This window comes from Tachyglossus aculeatus, chromosome 13 (genome assembly GCF_015852505.1).
Source record: "Tachyglossus aculeatus isolate mTacAcu1 chromosome 13, mTacAcu1.pri, whole genome shotgun sequence".
NCBI lineage: Eukaryota > Metazoa > Chordata > Mammalia > Monotremata > Tachyglossidae > Tachyglossus > Tachyglossus aculeatus.
In genome coordinates, this window is record NC_052078.1 from 14,420,174 (window position 1) to 14,445,479 (window position 25,306).

Consider the following 25,306-nt stretch of genomic DNA (forward strand, 5'->3'; position numbering starts at 1 on the left):
TGAGGCATAGAGAAGTTAAGTGACTTGCCCAAAGTCAAACAGCTGACGTGACAGAGCTGGGATTTGAACCCATGACCTCTGACTCCAAAGCCGGTGCTCTTTCCACTGAGCCACGCAGCTTCTCTGTGGTTCTCTGTGAACTGTGGTTCACAGTTTCTTTCAAAAGCCTCATTAGCATATTTGAACTAAGCGGTAATATAGCCTTGTAGGGAAAATATCATTCATATTGTTTCCGTTTTCATTTGGTGAATTGTGTTTTGAGTGGTTTGGTTTTCACCGAAGTAAATGTACATACTCTTCCTTAATTCAAAAAACAATACTGAGCGTGTCAGCGTAGTTGAAAATTGCTTGGTATTGAATTTTACCCTATTTTTTCTGTAATTATTTCTGTTATTTCTAGATGGAAACTCATTTTCATTCACTTGTTTTTCCTTTGCCCATTTGAATTTAAATAAGCCAACACTAGGGGGAGCCTTCTTTTTTAAATGGAAATAAGGGCCTTTTATTTTTCCTGTGATTTCATTACTCCCAAGTGTGGCTATTAAATCTGACCAACTAGCTATTTCTTGCTGCTGTTTGATATTTTTTACATTTTAATAAATTATCTAATCACTGGGGGGTTTTAATCTCTGTTTTCCACAAAAGAATATTGCGGCGGGGATTTAGTCCTGAAGATTTGAGTTTAACCCCCATTATTTCGATTTTAAAAATCTCAACCTGTAGCTATTATATATTTCGTATTTTTCAGATAGTAAAGTTCTGAATACGAAGCTATCTAATATGATTGAAGCATTTGTTAAATATTCAAGAAATATTTGAGGTAGAATACACTAGGGACGTATCCACGCAAAGCAAGTAGATTTTTTTTTAAGAGAATTTTTAAATAGAAGCATGAGGTTTGGAACAAGTCCAGTATAAATATCAATCTAATATAATGCTTTTTTTATGCTTTGCTCAGGCAGACAAAGCAAACATTAAGGAATCATTTCCTACCCGTGTCACCTTGTCCACCTGGCCTACAGAGAGAGTTGCACATTTTTCTACCACTGTTCTCTATCCCTTCTCCCCGTGGGGCCTCAGCCTAATCCCTAGAGTCTGGCCAAACTGGCAACAGGCTGAGAAGAGAATAATAATAATAATGATAGCATTTATTAAGCGCTTACTATGTGCAAAGCACTGTTCTAAGCGCTGGGGAGATCACAAGGCAATCAGGTTGTCCCACAGGGGGCTCACAGTCTTAATCCCCATTTTACAAGTGAGGGAACTGAGGCACAGAGAAGTGAAGTGACTTGCTCAAAGTCACACAGCTGACAAGTGGCAGAGCCAGGATTCGAACCCATGACCTCTGACTCCAAAGCCCGGGCTCTTGCCACTGAGCTACGCTGCTTCTCAATGTGCAACTGCCAGCCGTCCAGGGCAGAAGTTCTCAGCTGGGTGGATTCTTGAGCCACTTTGGGGAACTGCACAAGGAGTCCAGGGTTTAAGTGATCCTTCCTTCAAATCCTCAATATACATATTAGAGCATCCTTAGTTTGATTGTGACAAAAAAATTACTACTAGTAACTATTGCCTCCTGCCCCACAGTTGTTCATGGCAATGAACCAGGTATGTAGTGCTATTAAGACCCAGGCAAATTCCGTGTAATTTTCCCAGTCTGATAGGGTTGCCTTATGTAGATGTGATCTAGAAGTAATCTTATTAGTGAAAACAATTACTCTTGGGTATAAATTAATTTTTGACTGTTGATTCTTTCAAGCCATTGAGGTAATTTTAGCACACCTAGATATGCGTTTATAAAGTAATTCTTTAATGGTCCGTCAATTTATTGTACCTCAAAATGAATAATTTTCACCTAAGGTTAGTAAAATTTTTATTATTTAAATGAAAGGAGAGATGCAGTGTGAATAGTGAAAATTCTGTTATATAGGACTGTGATATAAATTGGTATTTGGACAATAGTTTATTATAACAGTTGCAGCCTCTCTTAGTGCCAGGCACTTTTGCTATTGGTGAAACAAGCTGAGAAATTAACTGCCGATAGCTACTTCTCCTCCACTAGAAACAGACTTTACTTTTGATTTTCTGGGTCCCAGTCACTCCTCTTTTCCCAATTTAACCCCTAAGTTGTTGCAGTCTTCCCTCTTCCAACTCCCTTCTTCCTCTTTCCCAGCTTCTAGCTTTAACTCTGCCCTCTTTCTAATCAGGGGAGAAGGTGGAAGGAAAAAGTGAAGCCATATCTTTCCTGCCCAAACCTTTTGGTCACAAGTGCCAACTCCATTAGGGCAAAGATAGCTATTTTGAGCAGCTTGGATAGTCGTGGATAGCCCTTCCCTCCTTTCCCTTTTGTAGCTGGCAACAGACCTTAAGGAGAATCCAGATGGTGACTCCACCTCTTGCCCCTTGCCAGCGGGAGGAGGAAGAAGATGCCGTCACCTGCCCCAGAGGGAGAAGTCATATGTATGAAGCAGCTTGGGATGGCAGTGGGGAGTAGGGATTTTGGTGCTCTGAAGTCACCCAAGTAGCAGGCACCCTGCAGAGCCGCACAAGTACTTTCCTGCTTTCTAATCAATCTATTTATTGAGTGCAGAGCGCTATAATGAGCCCATGGGAGAGTGAAATAGGATTGGTAGGCACTCTCCCCTGCCGTACCCTCAAGGAGTTTACAATCCAGTGGAAGCCAGGACCTCCAGGCACAATACTGATGCTGAATAGCTTTTATAATGGCCAACGGGGTCTCGGGCAGTGGATCTATCACAAAATCAGTATAGTGAGGCAGGCCTTGGGCAGCCCATGCGTATTTGCGATGGTCGTAGCTCCTAAGCGCTGATCTCAGTCCCACCCAATAATTCACCTTGACTGCCTGGGCTAATTGGGCATCTGGGATATTACTTCATATAGGACAACTTCACATCATTCACTTAGTGCTACTGGGCAGAGTTTCAGTATGTTGGGGAAAAGAAAGTAGAAATAAGGATATCATTTGTTTAAAATACTGTGGAGAATTGAGCACTTCTCCTTTTTTTATTAATACTTGCAAACGCTCTAGATCTCTACTGGGAGTGAGCCAGGGGAGCAACAGGATAAATGATTGCTACCTAAGCAGTTATTCTCTCCTTCAGTCAGGTTATTGGCTAGAGGTAGAACATTTTCCCTTCAGCAGCTCCTGAAGGTGCTAGGAGGCACCCTCCAGACCAGTTCTGAAACCCAGGCCCAAAAATCATTTGTAAAATAGCAATCCACTATTAAATAATTTACTTTATTCAAAAAATGTACCAAGTATCATACATACAGTAGAACTAGGGCACTTAAGTTTTAGCTTCTGATAATTTTTTCATATGGTCATGGTTCAAGCCCCAAATGCATTTTTGAGGGATTCTTTTGTATATATAGTTTCTAAAAATCTTAATTTAGCGATAAATGTTAAATTATATCCCATGGTAACCACATGAAGATACATTTAATTGTATTTATCCTGTAAGTCATGGTACATAGACATAAATTGATTGAAAATTAATTTTATTTTACAGTTTGAATTGTTTTACAGTCAGCATTTCAGTGGAAGGAAGCTTACCTGGTTACATTATCTCTGTACAGGTCAGTATACGTCTAAAGGTGTACATGGACAAAATTCTTCTCTGAGTTCAATTCACTGTATATTTTGGGGAGTGGTTTCTCTTAAATTATTTATCTGGGATTGTATATGATTATGTACGCTTCTACATTTATGAATGCTGAAATTTTGAACATGAAGCTAAAAACCTAGAAAGGGGTATCAAACGCACATTCTTTTTTCCCTTTGGTCTTCTAGATACTCTGTATCCTTTGTCTCTCTCTCCAAACATTCCTGTTGCCTCTTGAGTGCTTATATGGCTGTCCTTAACAATTTGTAAGTGAAATTATAAATGAAACTGGTTTTGAAGGTATTTGTGGCTAAAAAGCTCGATAAATGACCAACAGGTGTTTTTTTTTTCTCTCTCTCTCTCTCTCCCCCCCTCCATCCCAGTCCATACCTCCCTCCTTCTCTCCTTCCCTTGAACTGTAGTTTCAGGTGTTAAAAACCCTAGTGCTTCTTCTGACTCTGCTCTGAGTCCACTGCATAATTTATCAGAAGTATTTATTGAGGTCCTTCTTTGTGCAAACCGTTGTATTAGGCCCTGGGAAGCATTCAGTGGAAGTAAATGATGCAGTCCCTGCCTTCAAGTTGTGTATAATCTTTGGAAGAAAGTATATTAGATTCCCTACAACATGTTTCTCTGCAAATCAGTATAACTGATATAGAGGTGTTCAGCATAAGCGGGATGGAGTTGAACTGAATAGTTTTAATCTGCCATCAGAGCAGCTGTGTGGAAAGAAGGGAAAAGTTGATAACACCCAATTTAATTTTGAGTCAGCACAGAGAAACCTTTCACAGGTAATTGGTTGAGAATGGGATTTGAATTCTGATATATAGATTTCATAGTCTTATGTTCTTACCCTATATTCACTCACCCACATTTTCATCTTAGAATGGAAAGATGAGTGCAAAGCTGCTGCAGAGAATAGGTGTGTGCTCTCTCTCTCTCACACATACGCACACCTCTCTCTCTCTCTCTCTCTCTCTCTCTCTCTCTCTACCTATATATACACCTATTCTCTCTCTCTCTCTCTTTATATATATATATAAAGAGAGAGAGAGAATAGGTGTGTGCTCTCTCTCTCACACACATACGCACACCTCTCTCTCTCTCTCTCTCTCTCTCTCTCTCTCTCTCTCTCTATATATATATATATATATATATATATATATAAGGATATATTTATATATCCTTGGGACTCATTCCCCTAGACACCCACACTCAAATTTCAGAATCGTATGTATTCATTTGCCACAGGTAGTATCGACACATTCACTTTACTGGGCGGTCAGTAGCTACTGGCCCTCAAAGCAGTTTTGCCTGAGAACTTTGAAGGATAGTGTTTACAATGCATATCTCAGGTGGATTCCTTGTGACCTTTCTTGTAACTTTCCTGGGGGTGTAGATTATTTTCAAGTCCCTTGGTCTTTTAAAAGAGTTTTGTTTTTGTCAGCAGTGATACTACTTGCTTTTTGGGCATTGCATGGAGTGGGTTCTCTTTCTTCTTGTGTGGTTCTGCAGCTACCTGCATAGGCAATTTTGTCCCTGGTGATCCTCCTTTTACTTTTCTGATAATGTTCCTGGGTGTGAGATCACTTGGAAGTTACTCTTGCATTAGCTATACTTTTCGAATTGTGTGGGAGTGTATTTTGGTGAATCCTCATAGACGTTTCTCTGGATACTATTTTCCTTAAGTGAATAGATGTGGTAGTTGTATGAGTCGTAATGTGCAACACTTAGTCCCATTTGTTGTGTGGAGACTGGTAAATAGGATTGTGCAGTAGATTAAGGTAATTTCAGAGTGTGGTATTTTGGGCTTTGGTCACTATGTGTTTACTTTTATTTCCAGAAGTTTTCAACCTTCTGCCATTTCTTTTTATCTTTAGTGATAGAAGCTTATTATGCTTACTAATATAGAAAAAATTTTCAGATCTCAGAGCGGGCTAGAACTGAATGGCCCAAAAAAGATATAGCCTTCAGGAAAAAGGGCAAGAGAGGAAGAGAATTCCCAGACTCTCTGCTCTCCTGCCTTTTGAAGCTACAGAGTTGAGCAAATTCATCCCATTGGATCTGCTGAGAGTTCCTCCTCTTCTGTGAAATTTCATTGCTGTAGTAGGGTCCTCAGAAGCAGGGAGAGAAACATTTTTACTACTGCTATTCTTCTCACTACAATCACTTCCTGAAGCACTCTGGGCCAGGAGAGTTTCAGAAATCACTTTGAGGAGGCCGAGAACTTAGTCTCGGCCAGTCCCATGGCATTGTCATCATCATCATCAATCGTATTTATTGAGCGCTTACTGTGTGCAGAGCACTGTACTAAGCGCTTGGGAAGTACAAATTGGCAACATATAGAGACAGTCCCTACCCAACAGTGGGCTCACCATAACCTGAAAAACTAATTTAAAGCTGAGTCATCATGAGCCTGTTTGCTGATTACAATTTGTAGGTGTCCTGAGTGTACGATGAGCAGTAGTTTACATGACTGGCCCAAACTCAGCAGCTCTGATATCCCAAGCGCTTAGTCCAGTGCTCTGCACACAGTAAGCGCTCTATAAATATGATTGATTGATTGACTTGGACTTCCCAAGCGCTTAGTACAGTGCTCTGCACACAGGAAGCGCTCAATAAATACGATTGAGTGAATGAATGAATGAGCATCTCTCTATGTTGCCAACTTGGACTTCCCAAGCACTTTGTACAGTGCTCTGCACACAGTGAGTGCTCAGTAAATACGATTGAATGAATGACCATCTCTATATGTTGCCAACTGGGATTTCCCAAGCGCTTAGTACAGTGCTCTGCACACAGGAAGCGCTCAATAAATGCAATTGAGTGAATGAATGAATGAGCGTCTCTCTATGTTGCCAACTTGGACTTCCCAAGCACTTAGTACAGTGCTCTGCACACAGTGAATGCTCAATAAATACGATTGAATGAATGACCGTCTCTATATGTTGCCAACTGGGACTTCCCAAGCGCTTAGTACAGTGCTCTGCACACGGGAAGCGCTCAATAAATACGATTGAGTGAATGAATGAATGACCGTCTCTACATGTTGCCAACTTGGACTTCCCAAGCACTTAGTACAGTGCTCTGCACACGGGAAGCGCTCAATAAATACGATTGAGTGAATGAATGAATGACCGTCTCTATATGTTGCCAACTTGGACTTCCCAAGCGCTTAGTACAGTGCTCTGCACACAGGAAGCACTCAATAAATACGATTGAGTGAATTTGTTCAAGGCAGGCCGTCTTTGATCTTTAACATTTTCCTGTTTCATCTCAGAAAAGATGACCATAGTAATTATTACAACTGTGATGTCTTGAATGTTTCCTCTCATGTTAAAATCACTTCCTTGTATTGTTTTTCCTGAGGAAAATTTCAATCATTTAAGTGGTTGCAGCTAAATTTGCACTGATGTCAGCATCCCATCTAACTAGCCATCTGGTTTTTCCTCTGCACATGTTTTTATTTCCTCTTTAATTGTGAGACCATATAGAAATGTAAATGTTCCTCACTCCCTGTGACAATTCCATTCTGTGTGTATTTCCTTTCAATAATAATAATGGTGATGGTATTTGTTAAGCACTTACTATTTGCAAAGCACTGTTCTAAGCTCTGAGGAGGTTACAAGTGATCAGGTTGTCCCAAGGGGAGCTCACAGTTTTAATCCCCATTTTACAGGTGAATTAACTGAGGCACAGAGAAGTTAAGTGACTAGCCCAAAGTCACACAGCTTTTCAACAATCATATCTTAAAAAGTTCCCTAAATTGGTACTTTTACTCTTTATTAAAATAAGTCAAGGTAAGGCTTATATAGCAATAGAGGGGAAAAAAGGTTTATATTTTAAATATGCATCTATATCATTAGTGAATAAAGGAGTTGGCTAAAGTTTTCTGTATAAGTAGGAAGGAAATATTTATCATCTCAGTGTATGTTCCTAAGGTTTAATGCTATAATTCACAGTAGAGGGAAGCTCTAAAAATCTAATTCATTCTGGTTTTCCTGCAAGCTAATTTAGAAATGCCTCGTCTGTCAATAATCTCAAGTAACACAGATTTCTTTGGTTTGTTACGTGCATTAAATTATTTTATTACGGACTCCCATTACTTTTAAATCATGTTGTTAATGAGATGCTTTTCTCTTTCATTCCCGAAAACAAATCTGCAAGAAAAATGTATGTTTCAGTTATGCAATAAGAAGGCAAATACATATTAACTAAGATTAATAAGTTTGCACTATGGGGCAGGGAGGTTTGCAAAAACTGAGCTAGGGTAGAGGTCGGTCCCTTCGCATCCAACTGTAATTTTGGGGGCCTGGCCTGCAGTCTTGGGGTTGACCAAGGTATCTTGTATTAGTATGGTGTGTCTCGTGATGTAGATTGACCCACGGAATTGGCATTTGCAGATGAAGCACCGTCTAAGACTTTTGGAAGAACAAACTGTCAAGAAAACTCATGGGCACTTCCCAATTTCAGGGAAGTGCACTGCAAAATGAAATCTATGGGGCATATGTTATACGTTATCATGTTTAAGGTATTGTTGTTTGGGATGTCATTGGAATTTTATGATGCTAATAATTTTGGTTACAATTGTAGGTGAAGTAAAAATGAATTATTTGTGCAAACCGTATGTAGCCATGGTCACAACATACCAAATGGCCGTACTTCTGGCCTTTAACAACAGTGAAAACATTAGCTACAAAGAGCTTCAAGACAGCACCCAAATGAATGAAAAGGAACTGACAAAAACAATCAAATCATTACTTGATGTGAAAATGATTAACCATGATTCAGAAAAGGTGAGTGGCAATAGTTCCAGGATGTTATAAATCTGAAAGGCACATTTTAAATTTCTATCTTGCTGGATTTATCTTCCAAGGTAGAAAATATGAGTTTTGCAAATACTGGCACACTAAATGTGATGCTAAGATAGGACTGCTCTTTTCATTATAGATGCTTTTTTATGCTGTAGCATTTTATTTTTATTATTAAATCTCCTTTTGCCATTTCACATTTTATAGCTTGACTGTGATCGTTCTCAGGGTTTCAAAAGCACAATATCTATTTGTTGCATTTTAGAAACTACTTTAATCTGCCATGGTCCTTTACTAATGTAGGCGACTGAACTTTGTTGCATGTTTGCAAACATTGTTCAATCAGTGCAAATTTATGTCGGCCTGCGTAAGGTGTGGCAGCCTTACACAAGATGCTGCAAGTATAGGCGCGGTTTAACCTTTGCAGTAAACAAACATTCTTCCATTAAACCCTGAAGTTGAGTAAGTTTAATAGAGTATCTGCTTCCCCAAAGTACCATAGCTCCACCTTCAAAGAAGCTCAAATTATAACCAACAGCTGCACTAACAAGAATGTCTTTTTCCTTCTAGCCCACAAATCAATAATAACGTTTTTCCATCAGAGAATTGTGTTTTTCCATGATGAGAATTTATAAGTATCTTATCCTGATCTGCTTTATTTTAATGGAAAGTTACCATTTCTGACCTGCTGCTTATTTTTTTTTCTTGAAATAGTTTTGTGTGAATCAGCTAGTAGCTTGACAGCATGTCTAGATTATTAATGCAACAGGTACTGTTTACCAGGTGTCTTTTGCTATGCTTGAAATGTCCTCTCATATGATGGTTTTCTTGCAAGGGCAATTTTGGGTCTCACCTTCTAAAATGTAGTTGCTTACAATGGGCCAGTTCATCTGAAACAGAGCCAATTTCTCCCCTCGTCCAGTGCGAGAAATGCAGTAGTGGCTGCCACCCATTGCAGACAGAAGGCATAAAGGAAAGTTGCCATTAAGGGGGATCCTGCTTAGTTGACATTGGGGACAAAGAGATTTTCTGGGTTGGTTGGGTGCCTGTAGGAGAAACAGCTTTTTTCCTTCTTGAAGATATTCCTAAGGTATTTGGTGTAGGTACTCTCTGTAGATTCTGCTGTGATTGTGGAACTATACCAATAATCTTAAAGGTTGCTGCAAGCAAAAATGCCATCCCCAAAGAGGATTAAATTAAATGCCTGTTAAATATAATTCATAAGCTCAATAATCAAGACTGGGACTATTTTGTAAGTATTAATATCTGCCCTATGTTTAGATAAAAGTGGGATGAAAATACGGTTATAGAAGAAATTGCAGTCATTGAAAGGTTCTTTAACACATCCTCAATTTAGTTTTGCTTTTATTTATTCTGTTCAATAAAAAAATGCTCAGAAGGTCTTGGCAACTATGTCATTAAATAAAATGTTGTAATTTCCATTTAAAATTAAATGCTTAAATATCTATAGCTATTTTCATTTTTCCTATATTTGTGATCAATGATTTTGGCAAAATTTGGTTATTTATAGTTGGGGGGTTTTTTTTGGCTTTTTTACACAGGAAGACATAGATGCCGAGTCAACTTTTTCATTAAATATGAATTTCAGCAGTAAAAGAACAAAATTTAAAATTACCACATCAATGCAGAAAGACACACCACAGGCAAGTTTTTGGGATTTTTTTTTATGCCTCATTAAGCCTTAACTAATTAGATATGTAAATATTGGGCTTTTTTTTTTGCAAAGGAAAGCATTTGTAAATCACAATGCCCAGCTGTTTTTTTAGATGTTTAAATGCTTTGTATTTTGAACTTCAAACTGAGAGTAGATTTAAACTCATCCTTTTTATAGTGTTCTTTAGCATTTGCTAACATGGCAAACAAACCAAAAGTCAATCGACTCCAAATGATTCAGGAATCAGTCCTGACTTCTTGGCTTTCTCAAATCTGAGACTAGAGCTCTCTGAGCTTCTTGAGCTTACACTGGACTATAAGTAGACCAGTTAAAAGTGGTGAATTTGTGGGAAAGATGTATTTTCTTGCTCAAGACTTTCTGGAATTGCTGATCCCTATTTGAAGCCTGGGGGATGACTGTTTGAAACTCTTCTTGTTTAGTATTTTTTTTATTTTGTTTTGAAATGATTCTTTTAATCATCCATCAAGAAGTTAGGGGCATGGGCTAGTTTCATTTGTTGCACTGCTTTCTAGTGTTTCAGTTCTGGGTCCATTACTGAAGAATATCGCTAACAATTTGTTCACAGCTCACAGTGTTAGGCTACAACAGGGCGTAGCAGACATGGTCTTTGTGGGACATCAGTTAAAGGAGATGGTGATGCATAAAGAGGTTTGACCCAAATAGCCTGCCTAGACTTTGGCAGCTACTGAACCAGTTTAGCTGTTCTGAGTTTTTCAAGGTCCTAAGGCAACTCCATTATGATATGACTGGTTATATCAGTTAAAAGTGCTTCATCCAAATCCTTTCCCAACACAAATAGATTAAAACAAAATTGTGTAATAGATGCAGTTTTCCCTAGTTTATGCAGTTAAATAACAAGTGACTGTAACGAGACCTTAAGGCTCGTTTTTGAATTCCAGTCCTCCATAAAACGCTATGAACATCATCGACAGCCAGTGAAACAGTTGTACTTTACTGCTGTATGCTGATGATGTGAGTCTCCTGCTGAGAACGGCAGATGAGCCTTGGTCGTTATGTTCAGGAACGAGAACCTGTGCGAAGGAACTGATGATTCTGCACTGGACACATATACTAAGGAGACATGCAGATTGCAAACACTTTGCAGAATTGGTAAAAAAAAACCTACCAAGACTTTCAAATAACCAAATTTATACTGGTGAATCAGAGTTCAATGCTGTCACTTGTGTCTACTACCAAGGTAACACAACAGCGTGGCATAATGGATAGAGCACAGCCCTGAGAGTCAGAAGGTCATGGGTTCTAATCCCGGCTCTGCCACTTGTCTGCTGCGTGACCTTGGGCAAGTCACTTCACTTCTGTGCCTCAGTTGCCTCATTTATAAAATGGGAATCACTACTGGGATCCCCATTTGGCACAGGGACTGTGTCCAACCTGATTTGCTTGTATGCACCCCAGCGTTTAGTACAGTGCCTTAACAAGTATGATTATTATCATTATTACAGTCTGTAATGCCTGGATAGACAAAGGAATTGAAAACTGAAAAAAACAACATTATATCCCTTGGGAGACTTCACATGGAAAGTGTGGTCCGCAGCAGTTGTGCGTATCCAAAATGACTGAAATGGTGCATTGAAGTTCTGTCAGCATCACACACGCCTTTCTCAGCATCAAACCTCAAGAACGATCCAAAATAACAGGGTCTAGTATCAGAATTAAGCTTGGCTCAGTAGGATGACTGCACATAGTAACTAACAGCAGAATGTCCAAACAGTGAGTTGGACTTGGGAGACAGTCAACAGAAAGGAGAAGAGATCAGTTAATATTCAGCACAACTTAAAGCAATTCAACACAGCTGGGATAGCTGAGGAACATAAGATGTTAACAGAACAGCCTGAAGTGTAGTAGTCCAAAATGGGGTTACCATTTGAGAGCCTAATACCAAAAGGTATTAATTGGCAGTGTCATCAGACAGCAAATACAATACCTCAGTGAGCAAAGTGAAGAAAGTGTAGTTGGTTTTAGATAAATACCTGGATACAAATCTCAATAGAGCATCTCTTCAAGCTACATATATGTGTATAAGAAAAAATTTGAATGTTAGCTGTTAACTTTTAATGAATTTCAGTCACCAGAGTTTTTTTCCATAATGTAGGAAATGGAACAGACCAGAAGTGCTGTTGATGAGGACAGGAAAATGTATCTCCAAGCTGCTATAGTCCGCATCATGAAAGCACGAAAAGTACTACGACACAATGCTCTTATTCAGGAGGTAAGGGAACTAAGATGTTTATAGAGTGAGAATGTGGATTCTGTTTTGTCAGTTTTCTCAAGTACTGCTTGCGTTTCGGTGGGAGATTTTTGGAGCAGACCCAGATGGGCTCAAAAAAGTCAGAAGAGTTGGGCTACAATGCACAGATACTCAGTACATCCTTAGTGGACAGCTGTGTTGGGGGTTGTTCTTCTGACAATTCCACCGTCAGATTGTCTTTAGAAATGCTTGTGTGCATGACATAAGACACAAGTTTTCCCCTTAACACGAGGCTGGGGATCCGCATGAATCCTGGGTTTACTAGGAAACACTGGGAAAAGAAATATGAATGCTGCTAAGGGTAAAATAGAATTATTCACAACTAGTCATTGAGCAAGAGCTGCAGCAGTAAATTTGTGTAAAGTTTCCTTCTCTGCTGCACAGATTTATTTGCTTTGTGTCCAAGCACTACAGTCATTATCTTTAACACTAATAGATATTTTGTGATGTAACTGTTCTTAGAGTTCCATTTTCAGTTTCTATTTTTCTTGAAATTTAAACAATGAGAACTCATACTTATTTTAAGTATTTTATGTCGAGTTACCTCTATACTGGAGGAATAAAGCACTTAGGTATTTATATCCATTCCTAGGACCTAGGCAAATATTTATATTCCATTTGTACATTGAATTCTTCAACTTTCGTACTGACATGTTTGTGCTACGATTTTTTGATATTCTTGTTCTCCCTCATGCGACCACTATTTGTAAATAATATGTTTGTCTGTCTTCCCCGGTAGATTGAAAGCCCCTTGAGTTCAGGGGTCATTTCTTTCCTTCCAAGCTTAGTACAGTGCTCTGCACACAGTACATCCACCATAAATGCCATTGATTGAGGAGAAATATTCATTTTGGAAAACAACCTTCTTCATCATAGACTTGGATTATCTTTCTTTGATCATCCTCTAGGTTGTAAAGTGATTGTAGGTAGGGAATGTGCCTTATATGTTGCTATATGATATTTGCCCAAGCACTTAGTACCGTTCTCTGCATACAGTAAGCACCCAGTAAATTCAGTTGATTGATTTCTTTTTTTTTCATATGCTGTAACAGCATCTGGAATGTCTTTTGCAGAATAAGGCATCGGTAGCAGGAGGTTAACAAATGGGGGATATATAATACTCCTAATTATATCTGGCGATAACTTGAACTCTGTCTTTCTTTTCCACAGGTAATTAGCCAGTCAAGAGCTAGATTTAATCCAAGTATCAGCATGATTAAGAAGTGTATTGAAGTTCTGATAGACAAACAGTACATTGAACGAAGCCAGGCGTCAGCAGACGAATACAGTTACGTAGCATGATGTTGCCCCTCTACAGGTGTGGTCGCAAGGAGATCATTGCTGTCACTGTTTGGTGTGTTCCTGTGGGGAAGAAGCGGGCCTGTGCCTCCATAATTGGTCACTTGGCAGCCCCTGTTTTTCTGCTGTTTACAACATCACCAGTGCCACGTCATGAGCGTCAATGAAAATGCCTATAGATATTTCAAGCTCATGTCATTATGACATTTCTTAAAACTTTACTAAAAGAATGAGTGAAGTATTGCTGAAATGTGGAAATTTGGTTGGGTACCATGCTTCCCCCCCTTCCCCCCCTCACGTTTGCAGTTGATGTGTTTTTTTTTTAATGTATCTTAAAGGACATAAAGTAAAAAACCTAAATATTGTAATATGACAGATAACCTAATAATTGTATCTACATTAAAATGTAAAAAATGACAAACATGATATTGCTGCTTGTCAAATAAAAACAATAAAGAAATGGAATGCCTCTATGCTAATGATTGCCAGACTCTCTGTGAAATAGCCCCCATATCTATTCCTGAGTCCCGCAAATGGTTATTGCGCTCTTTATCTTTCATCGACATATTTCTGTTTTATTGTAAGACTTTGTCATAATGGAGTTAAAATGGTTTGTATTTCGATATATAATTGAAAAGACTATGTTAAGAAAAGAGTGTATGCTTTATTTTCAGAAATTTCAGCAGTCCTGAAACTTGTTTTGGTAGTTATGTTAAAAACAAGTATAGATTATTAATATAATTAGTAGTAGAAGCGTTTGAATAATGGAGCTAGTAATCTCATCAAGAAGTTTGGCTGATTTCCTGTGAGTTGATTTATGTAATATCCACACCTCGGATGGAATTAGAGAGCCTATTATTCAAAAGTTTCTGATTGTTTTTCTCTTTCATAATTCATGAATGTTGATGCAGAGTTGCCCCTGTATATGTATATGTATATAATTATACAGACAGTCTATCTTTCCAGTGAGCCCTGTCTTTTAAAATACCAGTTCTTGCCCTTCGGGCCACTTCCTCTATGGTCTTCTGCTTGCAGCTTTCTTCTGATCTCATCTCCTATACCATGGGGGTGTCTTGCCCACTCGATATATAAATTTGCATTGTGTCCTATTGTGTTGGAGTTAAGAATTACACAGCACTGAAATAGTATTTGTCGCTTCTAAATCATGAGTAGGAGGAATGCTCTCTAAATGCTGGCTTTTTCAGATTTAAATAGTATTAGGACAAGATATTCCTAGATGTGTTTTCAGTACACATTTTGGATAGAACGCTGTCAGGGATTGTTCTTCCAACAAAGTACATCCATCTGGCAAGAATGCAACGTGATGTCAGAACAGATAATTGTGCACATGCAAATGACTCTGGTCTAAGTGTGTGTACTAAAACATAGGATTCATAAAGAACAAAAATTATGGGAGAACTGAGTGTATCGAATAATATTAAAATGTAAGTACCAGGGAGAAGATTCTGAGCGTTTGAAAAAGTGTATTTTCATTCAGGAAAAAAGTCTTGAATAAGTCCTCCGGTCTTTGGGTTTCTGAAGCTTTTACAGAGAGGATACTGATCAGTTGTTTTTCGTATCCACAGAGCATCAAGCAAGAAGAATTACAGGAGAGATTTCAGGTAGAGCATAAAGTAGGACTGTAATTTGCTGGGGGAATTGAGTCGCAGATACTTTAAAATCTCCGTCTTTAATGTCTTTTAAGGCGCAAGTAAATACCCATTCATCCCTGGTGGTACAGTCATTCACTTTTCTGATAGCAATGAATGGGCCAAATATTTCTCCAGGTCCCAATCTGGAGAAATAGTAGTTTTGTGATTCTGTGGGCAGTTTCCCAAAACTCAACCTAAGAGAGCACCTCAGTTTGGTTCCAGGTTCGCTTCAGTTAGCCTTGAGATCACAACTTGAAATGGCTCGGTCCTCATAAGGTTAAATTATTTTCCACCACCTTTTTGTAGTTCTTATCTCACTGTTCTTTTATCTGACACTCTAGAGCCAGAGCCAACTTGTCTTCTGCAGAGAGCTTTCTCACGTTAAAGCTTTCAGAAAAGCTTTAAGGCAGTTCCTGAAAGGATGGCTTGTTTAGTAATCTTTTGCCTTTTCCTCAAATAAACTTCCAACTGAATTTAAACGTGTTCGTCAACCGGTATTGGGAGCAGCTGTGTCACCCTGGAGTTGGGTGGACCTACGGACTCTGTGTCTTGGAGAATTAGCATCCCCAGAGGAAACACAAAAGGAGATTTTACTGTTCATTGCCATTAAATTTGTTAAGTGGCTTGCGTTTACTTCCGGTAGCAGTTAATAGCTCTATGTGAATATTTTAACATTATGTATCCATGTTCTTCCAGAGATTGCTGTCTAATTCATAAAGTAGTTATCCACCCTCTTCTCTTCTGAATTCACTCTGTGGAAAAGATTGTTTCCACTAGATGGAGTTGATGACTGTTGCTATACACTTCAAAAGACTTCAAAAATGATGTTAGAAGAATGATTTCTTTTATGACAGGTATTTTAGAGAATTGTCACTTTAAAAATGTAACAAATGGCCAATGTAAAGTGCAAATTCATCTTTTCTATATTCATTTTCAGAAAAGGAAGCATCCCATTTGACAAAAAATATGACTCAGATACCTGGTTATTGCTTACTTTCAACAAGAAATTTTCACTTACCAATAGACTGTATGGTGCAAGCATTTCAACATTTAAAAAGATCCTTCATTTTGCAAGTATAATGCTCGTTGCTGTTGTGAATTAAGTCTTGTACTTCTCTCTGGTAGTCATGTCGAATGAGGTTGTAATGCAGCAATGCATTCTTAATGTAAAAGTCCAGCAAAAAAATGCAGCTTGTGCATGGTTGTAGAGATGACTGGCAGATTTTCCCCCTTCTCTGGTCACGTACATTTCCTATTGTCTGAGAGAGAAACACATGTTGGGGTGGTGATAGAGAGAAATGGGGTTAAATTGGTGCAACAGAATATCCCTAGCAAAGGTACAGTGTTCAGAATTAATTTCAGCACACGCCCACCCCCAGGGAGGATAAGGGAAAGACTTTCCGTCTTGTCAAGTTGGGTTAGGCAACTGAAGTCACTGTTGGCAGAGGGATATGGTTTATAGTTCAGTGCTACAAGCCAGCCGCTAAAGAATCCCGACAGGCATATTGTGCAACACCAGCAAAATGCAAATGGGTAAACATTGAATGAAAAATGTAAAATGGAGGAAAATGAATGGATATCAAAATACTGTATTTTTTGTTGTAAACAATGTGACAAGCATAATCCGAAGACTTCCATCTAAAACAAGGCTATTAAAATATGTGTTAGTGATATGTTTTTAGCCTGACTGACGCCACCTGAATTTGAGAGCAAACAATTTTTCTTCCCTTTTGGGAATCAAAATATTTTAATTTGATCCTCAGGTTGATTTCAGTCTCCTGGTGTGGTATGGGGCATCTTTTTGCGGGGTTGCTGATCTCAAATTCTACTGTACGATTCTGATATACATTTATTTGCCCAGCCATAATTCTAAAATATTAAAACCCACAGCTGCAAAGTGTCTTGAAAGATCGCCACTCCATCCCTCTTCTTTATAAGTGAATGGGTGCCATCTAGAACAGATAGGAGTCTATTCTTTGTTTAAAGATGTCCATGGACAACGACTCTATGTAGTCTTGTAGTCCATTGTATCTTCACCCTCTTAGTCTAGAAGTGCTTCCATGTATCTTTTTAATGTTACTACAATTCTGACATCTTCAAGTTTTGGTCAACAGTGATCACCAGGGCTTTCCTAGCGTGCATGGCTGGACGTAATCAGTTTATCTATTTCCTCTTTAGGTATCATTGCAGTTTTCCCTTAAGAACTCTACTGTCAGATGAATTGTGCCTTTTATTTCAGATGATGTTTTTGTAGAATCATTTTTTCCCAACTTGCTAGGCTCAAATTGTTTATGTATTTGAGATAGAAAAAAACTAATGATGAATAAATTACAAAGAAAATGAAACTTTTAGCTCATATGGAATCTTAATTGGGAGATCCAAAGTATTTTCTGCACAATCTCATTCTTTTATCAGATTGAATTTATACTTTAATTAATGAGATAAACTAAGAAACGATGCGATTCACTTGCTAAAAGTGATTGAACAAAATATATGGCTATTCTCAATTTTAAGAGAAGAAAAAATTGTAGAATTTTCATTGAATATTAATTAAAGTATTAAAAATAGCCTATTCACTTTATTATACTGTCCATTAGTGAAAAAATTGAGGTAATTTGTCATGATAGCTCGTCTCTTGAGCCATATTTATTTTTACCTTCTATCATGAAATTTTTGATTGATCCATGATAATATGAAATCAGAGTTGTACAGGTACTGAATTGGGAATAATATAGCCATGTAATAATGTTGAAGTAAAATGGTATTCATGTGACGTTCTTTTATTAGCAAAGACATCTTTGATTTAAATTATTTCCCTGTAAGAAGAAGTGTAATTGTGTTAAGATTTGCAAATTTAAGAGATGATTAGTGAGGAATTGATTATTGTTAGAAAGGTTAAAAAAGTCTGTGGACCACAGCCTCTTTACTAAGAATGGAAATTTTCCTCCCTGGTTATTTTCCCAACATTTCAGCAATGCAGTTATAGAATGAGAAGATTGTTAAAAAATATTTGTTAAACTTGTTAAGCTAAATGCTCTTTTACAAAAAGTTTGGTAAAAATATCGCATTTAAGTAGCATAAACAAATTGCTAAGCCTGTCATCTCGGACAGCATAATGCAGTGGAAAAAGGTCTGTATTGTCGTCCTCAGATTACAGCTGTGTCACATTTCCAAACAGTATAGCCGATATGGGAACAAAAATGCAACAATCTTTGCAACAATAGTGTAAATTTATGCTATTGACTAATCTCCCAGAGACCAAATGATGTCCATGGTCTCTTACCGCCAAAATGTCGCGTTCCTCTAAAGAGTGAAGATATTGAAGATGTGGAAGACAACTCTACCTTGACCAAGAAGTAAATCCATTCAGCATTGTTGTCCATGGACGCAGCAGGAAGAGGAAAGCAGCATGGATTAGTTTCAGTAGAATCGGAACATCACTACTGGACAATGAGTTGCTCATTAAGGTGGGATAAATGTTTGCCTCCATATTTTGGTATCAGTGATAGGTGGATCAGAATGTTAGTCAACAGCATGTGTAGAAGAGAAGGTGGCAGAAGCCCCACAGGGTGATAATTTGAGGCAGGCTAGGCTTTGATTACACATCCTAGATGAAAGAATCGTGAAGTATACAGGAGCCCATCAGGTGGTACAAGCTGTATATGAAGAAAATTTGATGGGCTGGCCACAATATCATGGAGGGTTAGCAGACCCATTTCCTGCCCAAAAGATTGAACTTCACTGGAAACATAGATGTGAGAAACTGAGAATCTGCTGGGCAAATCTAAAGACCAAAAATTTTGGTCAGAGAGGAATGCAGCGGGCTTGAACTGTTGTGGCTTTAATTTGGATTTGTGAAGGAACAAATGAGGAAGGGATGGATGTACTGAGTAGTCTTCAGGGTGCGATTTTGCTCTATTAGTGATGTCTCAGAAAAGTGGATTTTTAGGATTCTTGCAGCAAGAACCTTTGCAGTGGCTTTAGAAGCCATTTCCTTGTTTGATTTGGCCACAGCTCACTCATCCAGTCATCACTGTCATCATCATCATCAGTGGTATTTAGTGACTGCTTAATATGTGCAAAAACTCCTCACCATTGGCTTCAAAGCACTCAATCTCTTTGCCCCCTCCTGCCTCACCTCCCTACTTTCATGCTACAATCCAGCTTGCACACTTTGCTCCTCAGTGCTAACCTTCTCACTGTGCCTTGATCTTGTCTAGCTCTCTGCTGACCCCTCACCCACATCCTGCCTCGGGCCTGGAATATCCTCCCTCCTCAAGCCAGCCAAATAATTACTCTTCCTTCCTTCAAACCCTTATTGAAGGCACATCTCCAAGAGGCCTTTCCTAATGAAGCCCCCCATTCCTTTTCTCCTACTCTCTTCTGTCACCCTGACTTGCTCCTTTTGTTCTTCTCTCCTCCCGGCCCCAAAGCACTTATGTACATATCTGTAATTTATTTGTTTATATTAGTCTGTCTTTCCCCTCCACTCTCACTCTGCACAGACTGTAGGCAGGGAATGTGTCTGTTTATTGTTGTTTTGTACTCTCCCAAGTGCTTAGTGCAGTGTTCTGCATACAGTAAGCATTCAATAAATTTGAATGAATGAATGTGCAGAACACTGTACTAAACACTTGGGAGTTGGCAGATTAATTCCCTGCCCGCAGCAAGCTCCCCATTTGACCACTTGTGTCTCATAGTTTACTTTTGCTGTTTGAGGTTTCATAAGGTTAAAATTCTGATGTTTAAAAATACCCATGTGTTGCCCTTTGAACTCTGCAAAGGAAAGGCCCATTGTACACGTCCACTATACCAGGGGTGAGCGTCTACTGCAGCTAAGGCGGTGACCTGGCAACTAGCTCTGAGGAACTCAGCTTCCTTAAGACCTAGTGTTCTAGGGAAACTATGCAGAGATATGCATCACTACACCATGTCCAAAGAGCTAATGCTAGTTGAAATAAAACAGGTTTAGCCTATACGGTACCACACATAGCATTTAGCCAGAGGGATCTGATGACTCAGAGAAGCACTAGAATTTTAAAAGTTGGAGATGGAAGCAGAGCTATTGCTGTTCAACTACTTGGAAATTCTTCAGTAATAGCTGAACCAACCAATTTAATTGGTTGGAACTGAATTACCTTTGGATTTAGACTTAAGCTTTTATTCTCACTGGGGATTCTGCAACAAAATTTAGGTTATTTTAACAAACTATATTTTATTAAGTTAAAAGGAGAAATGAGTATCATGTCATTCATGGCTGAATTATTCTAGGTTTGGCTTGTGTTGTTTCGATAATATATGTAGTTGTTCTTTGTACTTGAAGACAATGAAATTCGTGTGTCTGCGTGCGCACATGCGCACTTGTCTGAAAAGGCCAATCAAGGACCAGTGGTCTTGACCACAGTACTCACACACAAAATTGTCTCTTGTGCAATCATATTTGTTGTCTGAGGACAATATTGATTTTGCTTTTGCCTTCTCATATCACAGTCCCCTGAAGCTACTGTTCAAGAAGAACTTCCCATTGTCTGAGGCTTTGTCCTACTGCATTCAGGAAATGTTTCCTCCATCCTCCTTTAATGCCCCACTCACTCATTTGTGGCAAAAAGGTGTTTTTCCTTTTTTTAAGTCCTACAGCTTCAGTGCTTTGGTTGCTCTTATTTTCCTTTGAAGATTTGCTTCAGTTTCTTTGGCAAGCTTTTGTTTTTTTGGCAATCCTTATCATCATTTTATATTGGGAATTTGAAGCTGCCCCTTATGCCTGCCAAAACCGGTATAAAAGCAAAGCTAGAGCTTTTCTCAATCTCCCTTTGCAAAATTACTTGAAAACAGCTCCCTAAAGTACCATTATTTTCCGGAGTCCAACAGTCAAGAAGAAAGTCTCCATTCACTACATTCTACACTGGCCGGAGCCTCATTAAAGCAATGTTTTCCAGTTTGGCCACTGCACCTTGACAAGGACACCCTTGAAGATGTCAGAAAAATTGGCAAAAATGATGGAAATAGAACCTCTAAGAGAAAACTAAAGCAATCGGATTGTTTAGCTGCAAGAAAATAAGGCCACAGGTAAGTTAATAATCATCTTCATGTAGATGAAGAGCTTTGCTGTGGAGTATGCTGAAACATTTTATTTATATTCACAGAGGTCTGAACAAGAAGAAATGGACATTACAGGGGATGAAAGGAAGAGCTTCTTGACTATCTGGGCTTCCAAGGTAGGTTGCAGAAACCCTATTCATGGAGTGTTGAAGACGGTGAGTACGTAGAAATGCCTGTCCTGGTAGGTTTAGTCGGTTTCGTGCCAGAGGGTAGAGGATAGTACCAGCACGGTGTTTCTTTGAGTCTCTTACAAGACAAAGTTAGCAATCACCCTCCCTTTTATTTTTCTAGATTATATTTGATGCTGTCCAGCAGAATTCTTATTGAAATAGCCACTTTTGCTAACTCTGAAAGATGAGAGTCCAGAAATATTTATTTGTGGTGTTGGTTCTCCTGCAACATAGGTGTTGCATTCCTGAAGAACTTCGCGTTAAGGAAAACTCAAGATTAGCACTGAATTGACCGAAGCCATGGGCTGCTTCTTTCATCACCACATCGCAATGAATCCAGGCAGAGGTAGGCTGTGGGAAGATTGTTCCCCAATGTTCTGTCCGAAACACACAATGAAAACACAGGTTCTTAGAAGACCTGAGGGTACTGTGTTACCTATTTCTTCCACCAGAGAAATGGGCTCACGCAGACTAGATGTGCTTGTGACAAGGTGGAGCTAAGGCGTCTCTGGAAATCCAAACCTGATGTGCAGCTGGACCTTAAGTCACTTGTTTTATCCCTCTTGTTGTTTCCATTCACTTTAATCCTTCAACAAAATTGGTTAATGATTTCAGTACCTTTGCAGAGCAAATTCACAAGGCTTAGTCTTTCAAGTTTACAGCCAGTTCTAACCAGGGCAACATGTAACATGGGACATACGCCCTGATTAAGCAGTTGCTGACCCCAGAGAAAATATCAAAGGACAAGGAACTCTTAGGATAGCATTTTAAATGATTATCTTCAAAAATAAGCTATTTGAGTTGTATCTCTAATAACTGCCTAGTATGAGAAGCAGCATGGCTCAGTGGAAAGAACACGGGCTTTGGAGTCAGAAGTCATGGGTTCAAATTCCGGCCCTGCCAATTATCAGCTATGTGACTTTGGGCAGTCGCTTAACTTCTCTATGTCTCAGTTACCTCATCTGTAAAATGGCGATTAAGACTGTGAGCCCCCTGTGGGACAACCTGATCACCTTGTAACCTCCCCAGTGCTTAGAGCAGTGCTTTGCACATAGCGCTTAATAAATGTCATCATTATTATTATTATTATCAGTGAACTATCTAAAACAAGGTCCATACAAAGTGTATTTGTAGAAAATGAGCTTGTTTTTAATGGCTAGATGGGATTTTGCAGTCCCATTGTGATTTCAAGTTGTCATAAGAAATTAAGAGTTTTGGAAGCTTGTTGTGGGCAGCAAAAGTGTCTGCCAACTCTGTTGTGTTGTACTTTCCCAACCGCTTCCTACACAGCTCTGCATATAGTAAGCGCTTAATAAATACCATTGATGAGGAAGTTTTCATCCATAATGTTAATGGATTACCTCCAGGTATAGGCACTGTACTAAGCATTTGGGAGAATGTAATAGTGGTATGAAACAGGCTCTGTCTTCCAGGTGCTTGAAATTTAACAAGGAGAGACAGTCACTAGGGATCATATTGTGCTAGTGTCCGATTTGATTTGCTATTTACAGGCTTTAAAGTTTGGGGCTTTTTTATGTGAGAGGATAAAAAGGATCGCTGTCAGCCATCCTAGGGAGGATATGTAGTAGCAGTAATAATAGAAAGAGTATTTGTTAATTTTATGTGCAAAGTGCTGTACTAAACTCTGAGGAAGAAGTTCAGGGATGGGATATAGACCAGATCCCCAAGGGACTCCCAGTCTTATGAATAATAGGGGGAGGTGGGCAGCAACAGGCGCATAAGGGACGAGAAAACAAAAATATGAAAAACAAGGATGATGTTGAAGCAGCAGAGAAGCAGTGTGGCTTACTGGAAAGAGCACAGGCTTGGGAGTCAGAGGTAATGGATTCTAGTCCCGGCTCCACCACATGTCAGCTGTGTGACTTTGGGCCAGTCACTTAACTTCCCTGTGCCTCAGTTACCCCATCTGTAAAATGGGGATTAAGACTGTGAGCCCCCCGTGGGACAACCTGATCACCTTGTATCTACCCCAGTGCTTAGAACAGTGCTTGGCACAAAATAAGCACTTAACAAATGCTATCACTATACAACAGGAGCATCAGGATGAACGGAGAGCACCCAATGTTACAGTGGAAGTCCCGAAAACAATTTGATTCAAAGAGCCCTCTTCTTGCAGAGTGTACTTGCGCTAAAAGCTGTGTACAGGGGCAGCCTGGGCACACATATTCCACCTCACCTTGGAAGCTAATCTGACTTGTGGGAGGCGTTTAGGTCAGGTGGGTTGCATTCTGCTGTGAAACCTCATACTAGCCACTGCAAAGCCCCAACCCCAGTTTGAATAATTAATAATTATGGTATTTGTTAAATGCTTACTATGTGCTGAGCACTGTTCTAAGCAATGGGGTAGATACAGTGTAATCAGGTTGGACAAAGTCCCCATCCCACTTGGGGCCCACAGTCTTCATCCCCATTTTACAAATGAGGTAACTGAAGCTCAGAGAAGTTAAGTGACTTGCCCAGGATCACACACCAGACAAGTGGCGGGAGCGGGATTAGAACCCATATCCTCTGACTCCCAAGCCTGTGCTCTTGCCGCTAGGCCATTCTGCTTCTCAGGGCTCTGATGGGGGGAAAGATCAGAATTTCTGGGGCCAGGAGGTGGGCAGTAGTCGTGATAGGAGAAGGATGGAGCATACATTGACTTTGGTGAGGCCAAGCAGTCAAATGGACTGATTTAAAATGTTCCCATTCTGCTTTGACCGTGTGGGTGGGCAGTGCCATTTATTATGACAAGCCCAACTGCTAGTTGCTCTGAAGTGGTTCATGACTAACATTTCTTTCCTTCTGGGGGTACTTACAAGTTAGGTGTGGTTGTGAAGCAGTGTGGCTCAGTGGAAAGAGCACAGGTTTTGGAGTCAGAGGTCATGGGTTCAAATCCCAGCTCCACCAATTGTCAGCTGTGTGACTTTGGGCGAGTCACTTAACTTCTCTGTGCCTGTTACCTCATCTATAAAATGGGGATTAATATTGTGAGCCCCACATGGGACAACCTGATTGCCTTGTATCCCCCAGTGCTTAGAACAATGTTTTGCACATAGTAAGTGCTTAACAAATACCATTAGTATTATTATTATTATTGTGGATAGCTTTGGTTTTCTGAACGTGGAGAGTGGCAGCGCTGCTGCTATAGTTGGATTGTAGCTGAGGTTGAGAATGACTGCAGATTACTCTTATTTAAAAAAAAAAGTCCATCATTTCACCACAGGATCAACGTCAGTGCCAAGCACCAGAAAATAAACACCTCAGGATTTCAGAGTCTTAATGCTCTTGTAAGTGTCAGGGTACTGCTGACACAGGTGTTTATGTTGTGGGCTGTGTCGTTCATTATTCTTTTCAGTCTCCTTGGAGGTCCGCATCTCTGTGAGTATATGAATGACATTTCATCTCCTTGTGCTTCCCAGAAGGCACAGTTTTCCCTTCCATCCAGGGTGGGGGAGAGCTGATCCCGTTCTGCTGGTGACTTGACAGAAATCAGGATGACAGTTGGGATTAAGTACATAGGAGGTACACCCCACAGATAGTATCTCTTATTCGTATTGTAAAACTTGGGAAGTGGAGGGATTTCTTTGAAAATTCATCTGGATTTTGTGTGATTCTCTGGGTTTGTGTGCCTTTCTTTTGTCTTGAATGGAATTGAATTCCTGCCCCTGTGTGGTGCTTGGTTTTAAG

General features: G+C 39.4%; 1 protein-coding gene across 2 annotated transcripts in view; it reads left to right on the forward strand.

The window, feature by feature from the left end:
* The window catches only part of CUL2 (cullin 2), a 56,994-nt gene extending 42,826 nt beyond the window's left edge, over positions 1-14,168 (forward strand). The window contains exons 17-21 of one of the 2 annotated variants that reach the window (XM_038755873.1): positions 3,528-3,594; positions 8,214-8,416; positions 9,994-10,095; positions 12,241-12,357; positions 13,567-13,721. In XM_038755873.1, the coding sequence (XP_038611801.1) occupies positions 3,528-3,594; positions 8,214-8,416; positions 9,994-10,095; positions 12,241-12,357; positions 13,567-13,698 (621 nt within the window). In that variant the 3' untranslated portion in view covers positions 13,699-13,721. Of the gene's footprint in view, positions 1-3,527; positions 3,595-8,213; positions 8,417-9,993; positions 10,096-12,240; positions 12,358-13,566 lie in introns of both variants that reach the window. The other variant, XM_038755874.1, reaches the window with a different exon arrangement.
* Positions 14,169-25,306: the final 11,138 nt, after the last annotated feature.